The sequence below is a fragment of the Panthera leo genome, chromosome D4, assembly GCF_018350215.1.
Source record: "Panthera leo isolate Ple1 chromosome D4, P.leo_Ple1_pat1.1, whole genome shotgun sequence".
Taxonomy (NCBI): Eukaryota; Metazoa; Chordata; class Mammalia; order Carnivora; family Felidae; genus Panthera; species Panthera leo.
Genome location: NC_056691.1, coordinates 58,094,752 through 58,113,442, shown reverse-complemented (window position 1 = coordinate 58,113,442; position 18,691 = coordinate 58,094,752). Strand labels below are relative to the sequence as shown.

The following is an 18,691-nucleotide window of genomic DNA, read 5'->3' as shown; positions in this document are numbered from 1 at the left end:
TTAGAATGAAGTTGCTGCTCAACAACCTAACCTTACACCCAAAGGAGGTAGAAAAAGATTAACAAATGAAGACTAAAGCCAGCAGAAGGAAGGACATAATACATTTTAGAGCAGAAATAAATGATATAAAAACTAAAAAAAAAAAAATAGAACAGATCAATGAAACCAGGAGCTGGTGCTTTGAAAAATATTAATAAAAGTGATAAACCTCTAGCCAGACTGATCAAAAAAAGACTCAAATAAATAAAATCGCAAATGAGAGAGGAGAAATAACACCACAAAAATACAAACAATTAAAAGAGAATATTATGAAAAACTATATGCCAACAAATTGGACAGCTTAGAAGAAACGGATAAATTCCCACAAACATATAAACTACCAAAACTGGAACAGGAAGAAATAGAAAACTTGAACAGACCAATAACCAGCAAAGAAAGTGAATCAGTAATCAAAAACTCCCAACAAACAAAAGAGCTGGACCAGATGGCTTCACAGGAGAATTCTACTAAACATTTAAAGAGTTAATACCTATACTACTCAAACTATTCCAAAACATAAAAAAGGAAAACTTCCAAATTCATTCTATGAGGCCAGCATTACCCTGATACCAAAACCAGATAAAGACTCCACTGAAAAAGAGAACTGCAGGCCAATATCCCTGCTGAACATAGATGCAAAAATTCTCAATAAAATACTAGCAAACGAAATTCAACAATACATTAAAAAAATCATTTACCACGATCAAATGGGATTTATTAGTCGGTTACAAGGCTGGTTCAATATTCACAAATCAATCAACGTGACACAGTACATCAATAAGAGAAAGGATAAGAACCATACGACCAGTAGACACAGAAAAAAGCATTTGACAAAGTACAACATCCATTCATGATAAAAACCCTCAACAAAGTAGGTTTAGAGGGAATATATCTCAACATAATAAAAGGCCATATATGAAAAACCCACAGCTAATATCATCCTCAATGGGGAAAAATGAGAGCTTTTCCTCTAATGTCAGGAAAAAGACAAGGATGTTCACTCTCATCACTTTTATTCAACATGATACTAGAAGTTCTAGCCACAGCAATCAGACAACAAGAAACGAAAAGGCATCCAAATTGGCAAGGAAGAAGTCAAATTTTTACTATTTGCAAACGACATGATACTGTATATAGAAAACCCAAAAGACTCCACCAAAAAACTGCTAGAATTGATACACGAATTCACTAAAGTCACAAGATAAAAATGTACAGAAACCTGCTGCATTTCCATACACCAATAATGAAGCAGCAGAAAAAGAAATTAAGGACTCAATCCCATTTACAAGTGCACCAAAAACACATAAGATACCTAAGAATAAACCTAACCAAAGAGATAAAAGACTTGTACTCTGAAAACTATAAAATACTGATGAAAGACATTGAAGAAGATGACACAAGGAAATGGAAAGACATTCCATGCTCACTGACTGGACAAACAAATATTGTTAAAATGTCTATATTACCCAAAGCAATCTACACATTTAATGCAATCCCTATCAAACTACCAAAGTATTTTTCACAGAGCTAGAACCAACCCCAAACTATGTATGGAACCACAAAAGACCCCAACTAGCCAAAGCAACTTTGAAAAGGAAAGACAAAGCTGGAGACATCACAATTTCAGACTTCAAGTTATATTACAAACCTATAGTAATCAAAACAGTATTGTACCGGCACAAAAACAGATCCATAGATCAATAGAACAGAAGAGAAAACCCAGAAATGAATCCACAATTATATCTTTAACAAAGCAGTAAAGAATATCCAATGGGAAAAAGAATGTCTGTTCAACAAATGCTATTGAGAAAACTGGACAGCGACATGCAAAAGGATAAAACTGGACCATTTTCTTACACCATACACAAAAATAAATTCAAAATGGATTAAAGACCTAAATATGAAACCTAAAACCATAAGAATCCTAAAAGAGAACACAGGCAGTAACTTCTTTGACATCAGCAGTAGCAACTTCTTTCTAGATATATCTCCTGAGGCAAGGGAAACAAAATCAAAAATAAACTATTGGAACTACATCAAAATAAAAAGCTTCTGCACAGCAAAAGAAACAATCAATAGAACTAAAAGGCAACCTAGGGAATGGGAGAAGATATTTACAAATGACATATTCTGATAAAAGGTTAGTTTCCAAATTATATAAAGAACTTATCAAACTCAAAACCCCCAAAAATGAATGATCTAATTAAAAAATGGGCGGAAAATGAATAGACATTTTTATAAGGAAGACACACAGAAAGCCAACAGACATGTGAAAAGATGCTCAACTCTGCACATCATCAGGGAAATGCAAATCAAAACTACAATGAGCTATCACCTCACACCTTTCAGAATGGCTAAAATCAGTAACACAAGAAACAACAGGTGTTGTCAAGGATGTGGAGAAAGGCGAACACTTGTACACTGTTGGTGGCAATGCAAACTGGTGCAGCCACTGTGGAAAATGTGGAGGTTCCTCAAAAAGTTAAAAATAGAACTACCCTACGATCTGGCAATCACACTACTAGGTATTTACCCAAAGAATACAAAAATACTAATTCAAAGGGATACATGCATCCCAATATTTATAGCAGCATATAGCCAAATTACAGAAAGATTCCAAGTGTCCATCAATTCATCAATTGAAGATGTGTGTGTGTATATATATATATATATATATATATATATATATGCGTATGTATATATACACACACATATATATACATATATACACACACATGCGTATATATACACGCACACACATATACATATATATACACAATGGAATATTACTCAGCCATAAAAAAGAATGAAATCTTGCCATTTGCAACAACATAGTAAGTCAGTCACAGAAAGACAAATACCACATGATTTCATTCATATGTGGAATCTAAGAAACAAATGAGCAAAGGGAAAAAAAAGAGAGAGAGAGAGAGAGAGAGAGAGAAAGAGAGAGAGAAAGAGAGAGAGAAAGAGAGAGAGAAAGAGAGAGAGAGAGAGAGGCAAACCAAGAAACAGACTCTTAACTACAGAGAACAAACTAATGGATACCAGAAGGGAGGTGGGTGGGGGGATGGGTTAAATAAGTGATGGGGATTAAGAAGTACCCTTGTTTGATGAGCACTAGGTGCTATATGGAAGTGCTGAATCACTATGTTGTACACCTGAAACTAATATTACACTGTATGTTAACAAACTGGAATGTGAATAAAAACTTAAAAAAAAAAAAAAAGAATTAAGTTGCCTCTCTAACTGCATTTGCTCAATAAATACTAAAGATGTCCTGGAGGACTGAAGGGAACATGGGAGAAGAAAAACGTTAGGAGCTGACAGTCATAGGAGAATCAGAGGGATTTCTAACAGTGGGCAAACTAGTAAGAAGAAGCTAAAAACAAGCTTCATTTATTTTTCCAAGACCAGGTAGCCCACTGGGAAGAGTATCTGCATGTATTAAGGTGATTACTCCAGAAAGCAAATACCTCACAGCTGTACCAAGTCCATACTGTGACATGTCTGAGAAACATCCAAGCTATTCTGTTGACCCATGCACATACCCCACTACGCTGCCTAAGTTTTAGCTGATTATCAGAGAACATGCCAAATTATCTGAAAAGGCCATTAAAATACTTCTCCTTTAAAGTATTAAAATACTTTTCTAACCACATACCTATGTGAGGCTACATTTTCTTCATATGCTTCAATCAAAACAACAGAATGCAAAACAGACTGAATGCAAAAGCAGATACAAATCCAAGTGTCTTCTATTAAGTCAGACTTAATCTGCAAAGATGTAAAGCGATGCCACGCTTTCATATTTATTTTTTAAGTCATTATTTTTCATTTCTTGATTTCCTTATCTATACATAGGGGATAAGAATTGTTTGGACTTAGAATGGCACACCTTTCATAGTGGCTCCAGGCTTTGCCATGTGGCTCACTTTGGTGACTGGGATATAAGCAAACACGATGCAAGCAGAGACTTGGAAAATGCTTGAAAAGTATTAGAGCTTTCCCACTTTCTTGCCTCTTTTGGAATCCAGCCACCATTTCAAGAAGCCCCAACTAGCCTGCTGCACACAATGCAGCCCCACAAACAGCCAGCACAAACAGCTGATCTTCTGAGTAAGGCTTGGACCATACAGCCACAATTAAGTCACAGGTGACTACAGACACATGAGTGACCCAGGTAAGACGGGCACAAGAACTGCCTGGTTGAGCCAACCCAAATTGCTGATCCACAAAATTAGAGGTTATAATTATTTTAAGTCACTAAATTTTGAGATTTTATTTTACATACTAACAGTTAATATCAAAGCACATATCCTTTCGCAATAGTCACATTTTTGCCAAGTTCAAGTTGCTATTGGTTAAAAAAGACTTAAATGTTAATATAATAATAATTATTTAAATAACTCACATATATATATTTCATATATATATTAGACTAGTTCTCAGGGTGTAGTCCACAGACCCCTTGAGGATCTCCAAGGTCAAAACTGTTTTTTATAATAATACTGTTTTTCATTTTTCACAATGTTAACATTTGCAGTGATGGTCCAAAAGCAATGATGAGTAACACTGTTGTGCCTTAGTACAAATCGACGCAGTGGCACCAAACTATACTAAAATACTATATTCTTTGTCATGCACTTACAGTTCAAAAAAAATTTTTTTAAGTCAGTTTCAATTAAGAAGATCATTAATGTAGGACGCCTGAGTGGCTCAGTCAGTTAAGCATCCGACTATTGGTTTTGGCTCGTCATGATCTCACGTTTCGTGGGATCAAGCCCCACGTTGGGCTCTGTGCTGACAGCTCAGAGCCTGCTTGGGATTCTCTCTCTCAGCCCTTCCTCAGCTTATGCATGTTCTCTCTCTCAAAATGAATAAACATTCAAAAAAAAAAAAAAAAAAAAGAATATCATTGATGAAGCAGTAAAAAGTACTAATTTTATTAAATCTTGGACACTGAGTACATGTATTTTTTATATTCTGTGTGACAAAATGGGAACTGTGCATAAAGCACTTATGTATACCAAAATATGATGGTTCTTAGAGGAAAAGTGCCTGTGTAACTCAGTTATGAGTTGAATTACCTGTTTTCTTCATAAAACACCATTTTTACTTGAAAGAACAATGGCAAACTATAATTATTTAGACTTGGGTATTTGGCATTTTCTCAAAAATGAACAAAATGAATTTGCCACTTCAAGGAAAACAAACTGACAGTATTTGCTGCCAATGATATGATTTGAGCTTTCAAGCAAAAATTAACATTTTGGAAACTTTGTATCTGCCACTATTAGTTTAACAGCTTTCCAAATCTTAAAGACTTTTCTGATGAGATCAATAGTGATTTTAAGGAATGTGATTCTGGGGTGCCTGGATGGCTCAGTCGGTTAAGCATCCAACTCTTGATCTCGGCTCAGGTTACAATCTAACGGTTTGTGGAATCGAGCCCTGCATCAGCCTCTGCACTGACAGCACAGAACCTGCTTGGGATTCTCTCTCCCCCCCTCTCTGCTCCTCCCCCACTAGCACGTGTGCTCTCTCTCTCTCTCTCAAATCAATAAACTTTAAAAAAAGGAATATGATTTTTTTCTAGTGTATGATTGAAAGGTGTTAACATTTGGAAGATATGCATAACTCAATGAACCAATAGTTTCCAAATGACCAATGCATAATATTACATGAGGAAGGAATCCAATGGACAGACCGATGGATTTGAATGGAACAGAGTACGACAGCTTCATTGATGTGCTTTCATATTCCACAATCAACTAACCTTTCAGAAACTACCAGTTGTCAAGTTTTAATGGACTATCACAGAATATCCCTAATTATCTGAAAAAGTTTTTAAAGTGTTTATCTCTTTTCCTAGTACATATCTGTGAGGCTTTTTCTTCATATGCTTCAATCAAAACAACATATCAAAACAGACTGAATACAGAAGCAGATGAGATCCAAATGTCTTCTATCAAGCTAGACTACAAAGAAGCTTGCAAAGATGCTACTCTTTTCGCTACATTTATTTTTTAAGGTTATTTTTCAGAAGATATTAATTTGAGACAAAATATAATAGGTTCGCTACTGTTACTTTTAGAGGAATCAATCAATAAATATTAAGAGTATAAAGGAGTCCTCCGACTTAAAAGTTTGAGAACCACTATAACCTCATAACTACTCTGGGAAGTAGACAGAACTGGTTTAATCTGCTTTTTATAGACAAATAAATAGATTTGGCAGAGTTAGGCAACTTGCTTTGGTTTCCAGAGCACTGTTCACAATCCTGACTACAGGCAAGAAACACATGGAAGGTTTTAAAAATATCCACTAATTGTTCTGGGATGGGGCACAGGCATTTTTTTTTTTCTAATATTTATTTATTTTTTTTGAAAGAGACAGAGAGACAGCACAAGCTGGGGAGGGACAGAGGGAAGGGAGACACAGAATCGGAAGCAGGCTCCAGGCTCCGAGCTGTGAGCACAGAGCCCAACACGGGGCTCGAACTCACAAATCATGAGATCATGACATGAGCTGAAGTCAGACACCCAACCAACTGAACCACCCAGATGCCCTGACATTTTTTTTTAAGGTCCCAATGATTCTCATGTGTGGCCTAAGTTAAGAGCCACTGTCCTAGAGATTAACAGGCAAATATAGAATTAGGTTACAAGCCTCACAAACACCAATCTGATGAACAAGTCTACAAACTACATTTTCTTTTATATTTAAACCACATCAGTGTAGTTCCTGAATCCACAGAAAGATCAAACAAGGTTTTTTGAAAAATTCTACCAGACTTCATTTTACTTACAGAATTCTTGCTTTGCCACTCAACAGGACAGTTGTAATCATGCATGATCCAGGGATGGCTCAATAGATTTTTCACAGAAATCCGTTTCTTTGGGTCCACCTAGTGGCCATTGAGAAGTAGCTAGAGGTTAACATTTCAAATAGGGAACACAGAACTCCTTTACTCCTGAGAACTCAAAATTCATCAGAACAGATGTAAACTTTATCATCACAAAAACGCTGTCAAAGACCTTAAAATGGCCTTGGAATAAATTCTTTAAAAAAGGCAATAGAGGCAAGAAAACTATAGCAACCAACGCGGGCTTAGAAGATAAATGTTTAACAAACATGAACTTCATTGGTATGGACATTATTCATGAAGTTCAGTCAATCTATTGTATGATGTAATAGTCTTTGCTGGAAAACCTATTCACAGGAAATATTCACCAATTTAATATTCAAGCAGCCACAATGCAGGGCATTCATAGTGAATATGCAATCTCTACCTCTGATGAGCTTACGATCACATAGAACAAGTTGAAAAGCACACCTTTCTTTTCCATTTGTAATTTTCAAATGTGAGGAGAGGAAAATTAATCAACAAAGATTAAGTTTTTTGGAGTCCAGAAGAAAGATGAGGTGTTTTCAATCTCATTATGGAGATTTGGTGGTCTGGCCCTACTTAATCAAGGTGGGTGAGCCTGAAGTAAATTTTGAATAAAAACTGGAGATGGCTTAATAGATGGAAAAACTGGAAGATACTCTGAATACATAATAATGAAAAAAATATTGCACTAATAAGGTACTCCTATTTTCAAAGTGTTTCCTATTTATCTCATTTTACCCTCATAACACTACATAGCAGTAAGGCCAGTGTCAGAATCCCCATTTCACAGATGAGAACCAGGTTAGTGGCATGCCTATTGATTGCCAGGGTAGATACCTAGACCTCAGAAGCCATTCCCCTAAATCAGTGGTTCTCAAAGTGTGGTCCCAAGACCAGCAGCATCAGCAGCATCTGGAAGCTTGTTAGAAAGGCAAATTCCTAGTCCTACCCCAGATCTACTGAATCAGACACTCTCTCAGGGTGGCACCTAGCAGTCTGTGTTTCAATGAGCCCCTGGCAATTCTGATACGTGCTAAAGCTTGAGAATCATCGCATTAGGTCATAGGGTCCACTTGACTGTGTATCAGCTCATTCAAGCATTTATTCCCTATCTACTATACACTTAATGTGCAAGAGCGGGAGCAAGAAAATGGAACACGGTGGTCGAATTAGTCAGAGAAAACAGACAAGTGCTCAAGAAAAAGGAAGGAAAACCACATCAGCAAAGACATGGTAGAGGTCTAAAAGAAAATGCATTTGCAACATAATTAAGAAAACATCTAACTTAAAAAAAAATAATAAAAATACATTTTCAAAAAGGGGCACCTGGCTGGCTCAGTTGGAAGAGCATACAACTCTTGACCTCGGGGTCATGAGAGTTCGGGCCCCACACTGGGTATAGAGATTACTTAAATAAACTTTAGAATAAATAAAAAGAAAAGAAAGCATCTAGTAGAGGGCAGTAGATATACTGAATGGAATTTTTTTAACCTAACAGGAAAACGGTGTTGTCTTCCAAATACAGCAGCACCACAGACATCTTAAAGTTGGATCAAACAACTGCAGTAGACTTCTATTATTTAAGTATAAATAACAAAGTTTACCTGTAGCATCTGTTGAAGAAGCAGAACGCTACTAGAAGAGAGCCACTTAGGAACCTCATATTTCCCTCGCTACAAAAAAACAAAGAAACAGTTAAGAGATTTAGGTTCAATCAGCCTTGAAATAAATTTCTAAGTAACAAAATGCTGGAGGTGTACTTCCAAGCTTAAAGACTTAACCCAACTATAAGATTTGATAAACATTATTAACAACATAGGAACTATGTTTCTGACCCTAAAGAAGAAAATTCACTAAATTAAATATCGTCCCCTCTAAATGATCCACATATCAGAGAAGGACTAGAGCAGAGAGAATGTATGGAATACATAAATGTGGAGGGCTTTGGAATCTGTAGTGTGATTAAATGGACAACAAGTATACATTGTAGTCAATTTCTGCATTGCTAGAGCAAATTTTAGTTCATAATCTCAGAACAATTATCAGTTGACAAAAAATTAAGTAGTAGAAAATAGTATTTGGTGGCAAGTCATAGGCTGTGGTTAAAAACAGGTCACATTTCATCCACAGGACAGAATTCACAATCAATGAGGGAAACTGACGCAAGCCATTTTCTAAGCCAAGTACCTTCTTTGGGGATCAAAGAGACTCAGGAGACAAATGTTTACAATCTAGGATAATCAGAAATTATAGGCACCAAGTCATCAGCCAAAGATAAGACAAGGGGCTTGCCAAACACTAATATGTAATAAAATATCTTTTTACACAACTTGCCACATACCCCTCTTTCCCAATTCAGAGGCAATGATACAATCATTTCTCTTAGTAAAGAACAAACTGTTTAATGATGCTAGAATAAAAGGTTAATTATTTGAAAAAAATTAAGATTTGGAGGCGCCGCCATTTTTGCTGCCCAGACACGGAGCGAGAGGCTGAGAGTCGGAGACACTATCCGCTTCCAGCCGTCGCGCAGACCCTTCCGGAGCCACTTCCGCTACGGATAATCGGGAGGATCTGGTGTACCAGGCGAAGCTGGCCGAGCAGGCTGAGCGATACGATGAAATGGTGGAATCGATGAAGAAAGTAGCAGGGATGGATGTGGAGTTGACAGTTGAAGAAAGAAAGCTCCTATCTGTTGCATATAAAAATGTGATTGGAGCCAGGAAGAGCTTCCTGGAGAATAATCAGCAGCATTGAACAGAAAGAAGAAAACAAGGGAGGAGAAGACACACTAAAAATGATTCGGGAATATCGGCAAATGGTTGAGACTGAGCTAAAGTTAATCTGTTGTGACATTCTGGATGTACTGGACAAACACCTCATTCCAGCAGCTAACACCGGCGAGTCCAAGGTTTTCTATTATAAAATGAAAGGGGACTACCACAGGTATCTGGCTGAATTTGCCACAGGAAATGACAGGAAGGAGGCTGCGGAGAACAGCCTAGTGGCTTATAAAGCTGCTAGTGATATTGCAATGACAGAACTTCCACCAACGCATCCTATTCGCTTAGGTCTTGCTCTCAATTTCTCCGTATTCTACTATGAAATTCTTAATTCCCCTGACCGTGTCTGCAGGTTGGCAAAAGCAGCTTCTGATGATGCAATTGCAGAACTGGATACGCTGAGTGAAGAAAGCTATAAGGACTCTACACTTATCATGCAGGTGTTATTTGATAATCTGACACTATGGACTTCAGACATGCAGGGTGATGGTGAAGAGCAGAATAAAGAAGCACTGCAGGATGTGGAAGATGAAAATCAGTGAGACATAAAAGCCAACAAGAGAAACCATCTCTGACCACCCCATTCCTTCCCATCCCACCCCCATTGGAAATTCCCCCATTGTCACTGAGAACCACCAAATCTGACTTTTACATTTGGTCTCCGAATTTAGGTTCTTGCCCTGTTGGTTTTTTTTTTTTTTTTTTTTTTTTTTTAACCGTTTTCAAAAGTTCTTAAAGGCAAGAGTGAATTTCTGTGGATTTTACTGGTCCCAGCTTTTAGGTTCTTTAAGACACTAACAGGACTGCATAGAGGCTTTTTCAGCATTACTGTATTGTCTCCTGCCAGGTGGGGCAAGATCACCATTAGAAATGGAAATGATATTTGAAAGCTATTAGACTTCTAGGTGACGCGAGCATCTAAGAGAGAGGTTAATCACACTATGAGGCATTGTGGTATTATTTTTCCTTTTTCTAATTGTTTAAATTGAATTTTATACCAATGTTTAAAATTAATTGGGTGTTAGCTTGAGGTGGTTAAAAGTTGTTCGGAGAGTTGTAATGGTTTTGCTGTAAAAAGTGTTTCAAACTCTGCTGAAATGTTGCTGAAAAGCATGGTGCTGGTAACAGTTCAACAATCCGTGGCTGCTCATTCTTGCCTACTTTTACTCTCCCTCTAAAGCAGGTTAGCATTGAAGGTGATATGGAAAAGCCTGCATGCGTGTTCAATTCTTTGTTTCTTCTCCTTCCCTCTCCCCCCTGGGCCCCCCCTTCCCTACTTCGCTCGCTCAACCTCTTTTGTTCAGTATGTGTAACCTGAAGCTAATTTGTACTACTGGATATCTGACTGGAGCCACAGATACAGAATCTGTATTGTTCTTACTGAAACACAGCATGGAATTAACATTAAACTTAAATAAAACAAACCTAAATTAAAAATGCCAAAAAAAAAAAATTAAGATTTTAATTAAGCTTATACCAAAATTAACTCCATCCAGATTAAAGAGTGAATGCAAATACAAAACCATAGAGGATCAAGACTAGGTGATTATTTTAGAATCTTTCTAAACATGACAGCAAAACCAAAACCTGTAAAGACTAACAGTTGACATTTCTGTACAACAAAACAGCACTAACAAAGTTAACTAACAACAAATTGAGGGAAAAAAACTTTTTCCACCTAAATGACTAAATATTAATAAACTTCATCACATAAAAAGCTCTTACAAATCACTAAGATTTTACCAGCCAACCTGTTCTGCCCACATTTCCCCCATCTCCTCAAATGGCCAAAAGCCAGAGTCATCTTTAACTCCTCTTTCTCTCACACTTCACATCATCTCCATCAGCAAAATCCATTGGTTCTATGTTGGAAAATCTATCCAGAATCACTTGTCACTTCCACCACACCACTAGTGTCTCCCATCTGGCATATTGCAAGAGGCTCCTGACTGATCTTCCAGATTCCACTACTGACCACCTCCCAGTCTAGTCTCCACTTACTACCACCAATGTTCTCTTAAAACATCTCTTAAAACATGCCACTTCACCACTCAAAACTCTTCAGTGCTCCCCCAGATCACTCAGAATAAAATCCAAATACCTTACTCTGGTTCCAAAGCCCTGCATGCATGCTCTACATCCCCACATCCATTCAACTCCTTGCTGCTGAGTCTGCCTCTCAGACTCGCCTCCTAACTCTCCCCTTCATTCACCAAACTATGGTCACATGTCAAACACAGTCCAACCTCAGGGCCTTTGCACTGGTTGTCTCCTCTGTCTTATAATGCTTTCCCCCAAAATCAGCAGAGCTTTTGCCTTTATCTTCAGGTCTCCACTTATTATATACTAGTGGTGTCAGTGAGGACTCCCATGACCCATTTCATAACACAGCATCCCCCACAATCATTTGCTACCTCCCTTTCATGCCTACTTTACCTTCAGTCCTTATCCCCACTCATCATATTACATATTTGTTTATTTTCTGTCTCACTACAATAGAATGTAAGCTCCTTAATCACAGAGATCTTATCAGGGCTGCTCACAAAGAACAGTACCTGGCCCTGGCACAGAAAAGGTACTCAATTAATATTTGTTTAATAAATGAAGGAAGAGGATGAAAAGCACACTCCAAAGGAAAATGAGCAAAAACTATTCACAGGTAATTCCTAAAACAAGAACTTTTAAATGCCCAATAAACATGAAAATATGTCCAAATAATCAAGTAATTAAAAAGTAATAATTTAAACAAGAATACGGTACCATCTGTTATCTATCAAACTGACAAACTTAAGAAAAACATTTAGTATTACTAAGAGTTCAGGTACAAGAGGGCTTATATATACAACTAGAGAATATAAGCTTTCCCGGAGAATAATTGTGAAATACATTTAAAAAAACATTCAAAACTGCATATCCTTGATCCAGCAATTTCACTTCTAGCAATTTATCCTAAGCAAACAATTTGGTATATAAAATATATGAACAGTAACATTCATCACAGAATTGCTTATGATAATTTTGGGAACTAAGGGATATAGACTACTGGCAAATTCCAGAGGGTCACCAAAACTAATGACAGAAGACAAAATGCACTGAATAAGGATCCTGAGTTAGAGGGGCACCTGAGTGGCCCAGTCAGTTGAGAGACCGACTTCAGCTCTGGTCATGATCTCACAGTTTGTGTGTTCGAGTCCCACATCAGGCTCTGTGCTGACAGCTTGGAGCCTGGAGCCTGCTTCGGATTCTGTGTCTCCCTCTCTCTCTGCCCCACCCCCGCTCATGCTCTGTCTCTCTCAAAAAATGAATAAATGTCAAAAAAAATTTTTTTTAAAGGATCCTGAGTTATATAATATACAAGAGCACCTGGGTGCCTTAGTCATTAAGCATCTGACTTCGACTCAGGTCATGATCTCACGATTCATGAGCTCAAGTCCCACATCGGGTGAGTTTGATCCCCAGTTCGGGTGAATACAAGCCCGCTTCAGGTGGACCCCACTTCTCTCTCTCTCTCTCTCTCTCTCTCTCTCTCTGCCCCTCACTCACTTACGCCCTCTCTCTCTCTCAAAAAAAAAATAAAAATGAAATAAACATGATATACATCCAGGGAGACAAAGGCAAGCACACATGAACATGCACGTGCGTGCATAAAGCCTAGTGTTTAAATAAGGCTAGAAGAGTAGAGGCAGGTAGATGGAGAAGCCATTGACTAGCACAAGCATTGGGGTTCTCTGTTCTTATAAGCTGTCTAGGACACAATCCTCACAGAAATCAGCCCAACTCCAAGGTAAGAGGAGAAACAGACACAATATGGGTTGCTCAGAGTCCTAGAACTACATGGCAGGCTGGATTTTAATTGTATTAAAGAAATAATCAAAGTTCCAAAGAAGCATTATCAAGCAATAAATTTTAAAAGAAAAGGTATCGATGGGGCACCTGGGTGACTCAGTCGGTTAGGCATCCAACATCAGCTCAGGGTTCCTGGGTTTGAGCCCCGCATCGGGCTCTGTGCTGAAGCTCTCCCTCTCAGATTCTGTCTCCCTCTCTCTCTGCCCCTCCCCAACTCGTGCTCGCTCTCTCTCTCTCTCTCTCTCTCTCTCAAAAATAAACAAACATTAAGAAAAATTTTTTTTAAAAAAAGAAAAGGTGTCAATGTCAAAACAACTCAGTCTCGGGGCGCCTGGGTGGCTCAGTTGGTTGAGCGTCCGACTTCGGCTCAGGTCACGATCTCACGGTCCGTGAGTTCGAGCCCCGTGTCAGGCTCTGGGCTGATGGCTCGGAGCCTGGAGACTGCTTCCGATTCTGTGTCTCCCTCTCTCTCTGCCCCTCCCCCGTTCATGCTCTGTCTCTCTCTGTCTCAAAAATAAATAAATGTTAAAAAAAAAACACAAAAAAAAACAACTCAGTCTCTGACTCAGCTTCTCTGATGAGAGCAGAGAGGCTAACCTTACAAAGTGTTTCCCAGGAAGGATAAGAGCTTTCTTTCATTTTACAAATGACATTTAATATCATTAAGTTTTTCAAGATCCTTTGTCCAGCACTCAGTATCATCCAGAGAGCCCACTATTACTTCCACCTTAGTAGGGCACCTTAACACTAGCCAGTGTTGAAAACTGACAATCTGTTTCCAAATTACATTGATAAAGACTTTCATTCACTCCTTGCTCCATGCCGCCTGGCCTCCAGGCCCATCCCTAGGAAGTGGGGATTTTTAGCTGCTTCTGCCAACTCTCTAGGACTGAGCAGTAAATCAATTGCTGAGGGACTGGCCCTGACCTAGTTGGTCCCACCCTCATGCCTGAGCTTTTCCTTATTCCTGAGACCAAGGCCTCTCATGATTCAAATCCTGGGTGTCTTAACTTGTTCTCTTTCTTAACAACCTGATCATTTGCCTGTTCTCTCAAACAGTTTGTCTTGCTCTTGCCATTGTCCTAAAGAAAGTAGAGACCGGCCTAGGGTAAAGCTTCTCCTATCTGCTTACACTGATCAAATAAATGGTTTTGACCTAGCTGAATCTCTGATCACAACCTGTTCCTAGATATCCTCCGTCATGCTTCACTCACTGGTCAGAACCCCCATGTACTCTGGTGGGTCTCCCCTCAAGCTGATTGTGGAGCCTTTTGCTGCTTATTCCCTGGATACCATCTGCACTGGGTTAAATGCTGCTCCTCAAAACACATGTCCACTCAGAACCTGTGAATGCATTTTTATTTTAAAATAGAGTCTTTTGCAGATGTAATTAAATTAATATGAGGTCATACTGGGTAGGAGTAGACCCTAAATTCAGTATGACTGGTGTCCTTATAAAGAGGAAAATCTGGACACAAAGACACAAACACACAAGGAAGTAGGCCGTGTGAAGACAGAGGCAGAGACTAGAGTGATGCGTCTACAATTCAAGGACTTCCAAAGATTGCCAGAAAACACCAGAAGCTAGAAAGAGGCCAAGAAGGATTCTCCCCTGGAACCTTCAAAGAGAACATGGCCCTATCGACACCTTGATTTGGACTTCTAGCCTCCAGAACTGTGAGAGAATAAATTTTTGTTACTTTAAGGCACTACCTTGCAGTGCTTTGTTACAACAACCCTAGGAAACTAATACACCATCTATAAGGGTTTAACTCCTCACATACTTCTCTCCCACCAGCACCTGCCCACCCCGGGGATAAGTCTGGTTCTAGGTTCTGGCCGTTTCTGGTCTGCTCCAACACAGATAATAGGCCCATCACCAGATCTATCAAAATAAAAGAAATGTTATGACTTTAAACTCAGAAAGTACCTTCCAGACCAAAGTACTGAATAAGAAAAGCTCCACCAGGCTGATTCCAAGTTCCTCTCTGCCTCTTGTTATCACCCCTTTTATCATCCCATCTTGAATTCATGACCTAACTTCTAATAGATCCTCTTATTGTGCTATAAGTTAGCACCAGAGAAGCTATCCTACCCAGAAAGAGGCAAGAACAGGTGAATGATAAGTGTGGTGCTTGGCACGCTGGAAACGGCGATGGACCGGAGTCATCATGTGAATCCCAGCCTACTTCATAGTAGTTCCATGAACTTGTACAAGTTACTTAATCTCTCTGACATTGTTTCCTAAGAAAATAGGCTCTGGAGACAATTTGCCTAGATTCGAATCCAAAATCTACCTCTTACTAGCCGTGTGGATGAGCCTTTGAATTTCACTGTGCCTTGGTTTCCACACCTGTAAAAAGAAGCAAAATAATAGTGCCCACACAAAAAAATGTTGCTAGGATTCAGTGCTTTAATACAGAAAAGCACTGAGCACAGTGCCAGGCATACAGTAAGAACTCCATGTATGTTAGTTTCTACTACTGCTGCCTCTATTACTAATACTAGTATTACCACTACTGTTGTTACTACCTGTGAAACAAGTAATTCCACCTATAGGATTATAAAAGGAGTAAAAGAGAATATGTGAAAGCACTCAACACAATGCCTTGCACATTAGACACAATAAATGTTGAACCTGAAATACATAGGAAGGAGATAGGGATGCCCAAAATAGTAATGGACCAGAGATGGGTAGGCTGGCCAAAAACCATGCACGCCAGAGTGCTAAATACTCAGTATCGTGGAAAAGGCTAGAGTCATTCTGAGGAATGCCACATGTCCTCCCAATGGAGCCCTGCCCCACTGCAGCTGCCACCAGACAGCCTGGGAAGGAACACATACATCATCTAGTCAAGCACTGCTCCTTTTAACTTCCTGAAGTGTACCCACCCACTTTCCCTGTTTGGACAGAAGAGCTCTGCAGAGTACCATCTACTGGAAGTCATGAGGCCTGTGACCCATCACCAAGACCTGACATTCTTAGCTTCATTCTCTGCACTGGGATATGACAGAAACGGAATTCAGAGCCGAGTTCTGCTGCCAGGCCTAACCCAACCTCTTATTTGTACATGATACTTTAAAATACATTTTTATTGTATTTTAACCTGTGCAGTAAGCAAGGATTATTAACCACATAACACAGATGAAGAATCTAAGTCTCAGCCAGGGAATTCAAGCATTTGTTCAATATCATAAGGCACTGGTTCTCAGCTGGTGCGATTTTGTTCCCCACTGCTAGGAGACATCTAGCACTGTGTGGAGACTTTTTTATGTGTGCCACATAATGATTTGATATATGTATATATTATGAAATGATTACCACAATAAGTTTAGTTCATACCCATCACCACACATAGTTACTAGTTTTGTTTGCTTAGTGTTTTTCTTATGATGAAAACTTTTAAGATCTACTCTCTTAGCAACTGGAGACATTTCTTACTGTCATGACTTGGGAGTTACTACTGGCATCTAGTGAGTAAAGGGCAGGGACACTGCTAAACTTCTTGCAATGCATACGACAGCCCCCACAGCAAAGAATCATGTAGTCCAAAATGTCAATAGTGCCTAAGTTGAAAACACTGTAAAAAGGGGTGGAGATGGGACTAGGAGAGACATACAATACTTATTCTATTGTACTGTGCTGGAAAGTCTAAGGAAGCCTAGACGTAAACAGGGAGAAAAGGCTCCTTATTTAAATATTGGAAGCATACGCAAAGAGCAAATAGAAAAGACCTCGAGACAAGCAATTCTGCTGGAGAAGAACATGTCCACAAAAGGCCTGTCGGCCAGGGCTGTGCAACTTAACCCTGGTTTCTGCTCAGTCTTTAGAGAATTCCTGTTTATTTAAGGGACGATTACCTTGCAAATGAGAGCAAGAAATGGGTAACAGAGACAGAAACCAAGAAAGAGGGGGGAAAAAACCCTGTGGGCCAAGCAAGATAATCCTGGGAATTCTAGACAGCTTGAAATTGCTCGTTTTCACATGGTTGTAAGAAAGCAGGCCATCTCTCCAACACATAATTACAGTATATAGTCAACTCAATAATTGTAAAATATAATCTCATAAAAAGATAATGTGCTCATTTTCTTTAAAATTATAAATTATACTTGTTAGAAAGCAATTTTACTTGCAAGCTATTCAACTTTCATTTACTAAATTATTTATACTTCTATAATATTTGTGTACCCCAAACTGGAGTATGGTCATGCTTGTCTTTGAACACAGTGATGGTAAATGAATATAGGTGACATTAATAAGATTAATGCCCAATCTGTCGGTAATCATGCTAGAAACTGCAACTGAGCATTTTGGTTAAAATAATCAAAAAATGCAAAAGATAAACAAAGTCTGCTTCTTAAATAGTTACATATAGTATATCAAATATTGCTGGGGTTTTCTATCGACCAAGAACCGAAGGAAGTGTTATTCCCAACTGAGGAATTTTAGAACATTCTAGACAAAGATACATACTGCATGCGAGTGATACGACACCTTAATTAGATTCAACCAGCAGACTGTATTACACCGCGCCTCGGAACAATAGTTCTGAGCCAAGATTACAATAAATTTCAAAATCTATAATGTGTGAAATTAAATTCCACAATAATGCATAAAAGTCCTAATTTGAATCAATTTTCAACTTGCAAATACATGAAAAACTAAAAGATGAAATTCAGAGTAGGGGAAACAAAGAATATACAGCATTAGTAAATAATATTAATTAGGAAGGTTAAATCTCTACGGAACAAGAATTAGACATTTTATACCATATTTATTCCACAGAAGAAATATTTGATTTACCAAAAATATCAAATTACCCTCCCAAAGGATTAAAATAAACAAACAAATAAATAAATGTAAAGAACACTGAAGATTATTACGTGTTGATACATTCACCTTGTAGCAGTGAAATAATATATTAATAATCAAGGGTACCGATGCCACGGCTGCCACATAAATGTGAACTTGAAAGAGCAGCAAGCAAAGGCAAATAAACAGTATGGACACTTAGGTCCAGACAGGTTTAAAAAAAAAAAGCCAAGTTTAGAGTTAAGTTGGTACATGAGGAACATCATGATAAAGTTCAATTTCAGTAAGGCATTAATAGTCAGTTTATCGTTGTGG

General features: G+C 38.4%; 2 protein-coding genes across 9 annotated transcripts in view; one reads left to right on the top strand and one right to left on the bottom strand.

The window, feature by feature from the left end:
- MELK (maternal embryonic leucine zipper kinase) overlaps positions 1–18,691 on the bottom strand; it is a 130,165-nt gene that overhangs the window by 76,411 nt on the left and 35,063 nt on the right. For all 8 annotated transcript variants that reach the window (XR_006196037.1, XM_042913774.1, XM_042913775.1 and 5 more), the window contains exons 9-10: positions 8,539–8,607; positions 6,851–6,949 (exon numbers count right to left, since the gene is read on the bottom strand). Coding sequence is in view for 7 of the 8 variants with exons in the window: in XM_042913774.1 (XP_042769708.1) it covers positions 6,851–6,949; positions 8,539–8,607 (168 nt within the window). In the remaining variant the exon portion in view is untranslated. The remainder of the gene's footprint in view (positions 1–6,850; positions 6,950–8,538; positions 8,608–18,691) is intronic.
- Positions 9,488–11,154, top strand: LOC122205410 (14-3-3 protein epsilon-like). Its single transcript, XM_042913785.1, is given in 2 exon segments — positions 9,488–9,658; positions 9,660–11,154. Coding segments are annotated over 2 exon segments (702 nt in total). The 5' UTR covers positions 9,488–9,556; the 3' UTR covers positions 10,260–11,154.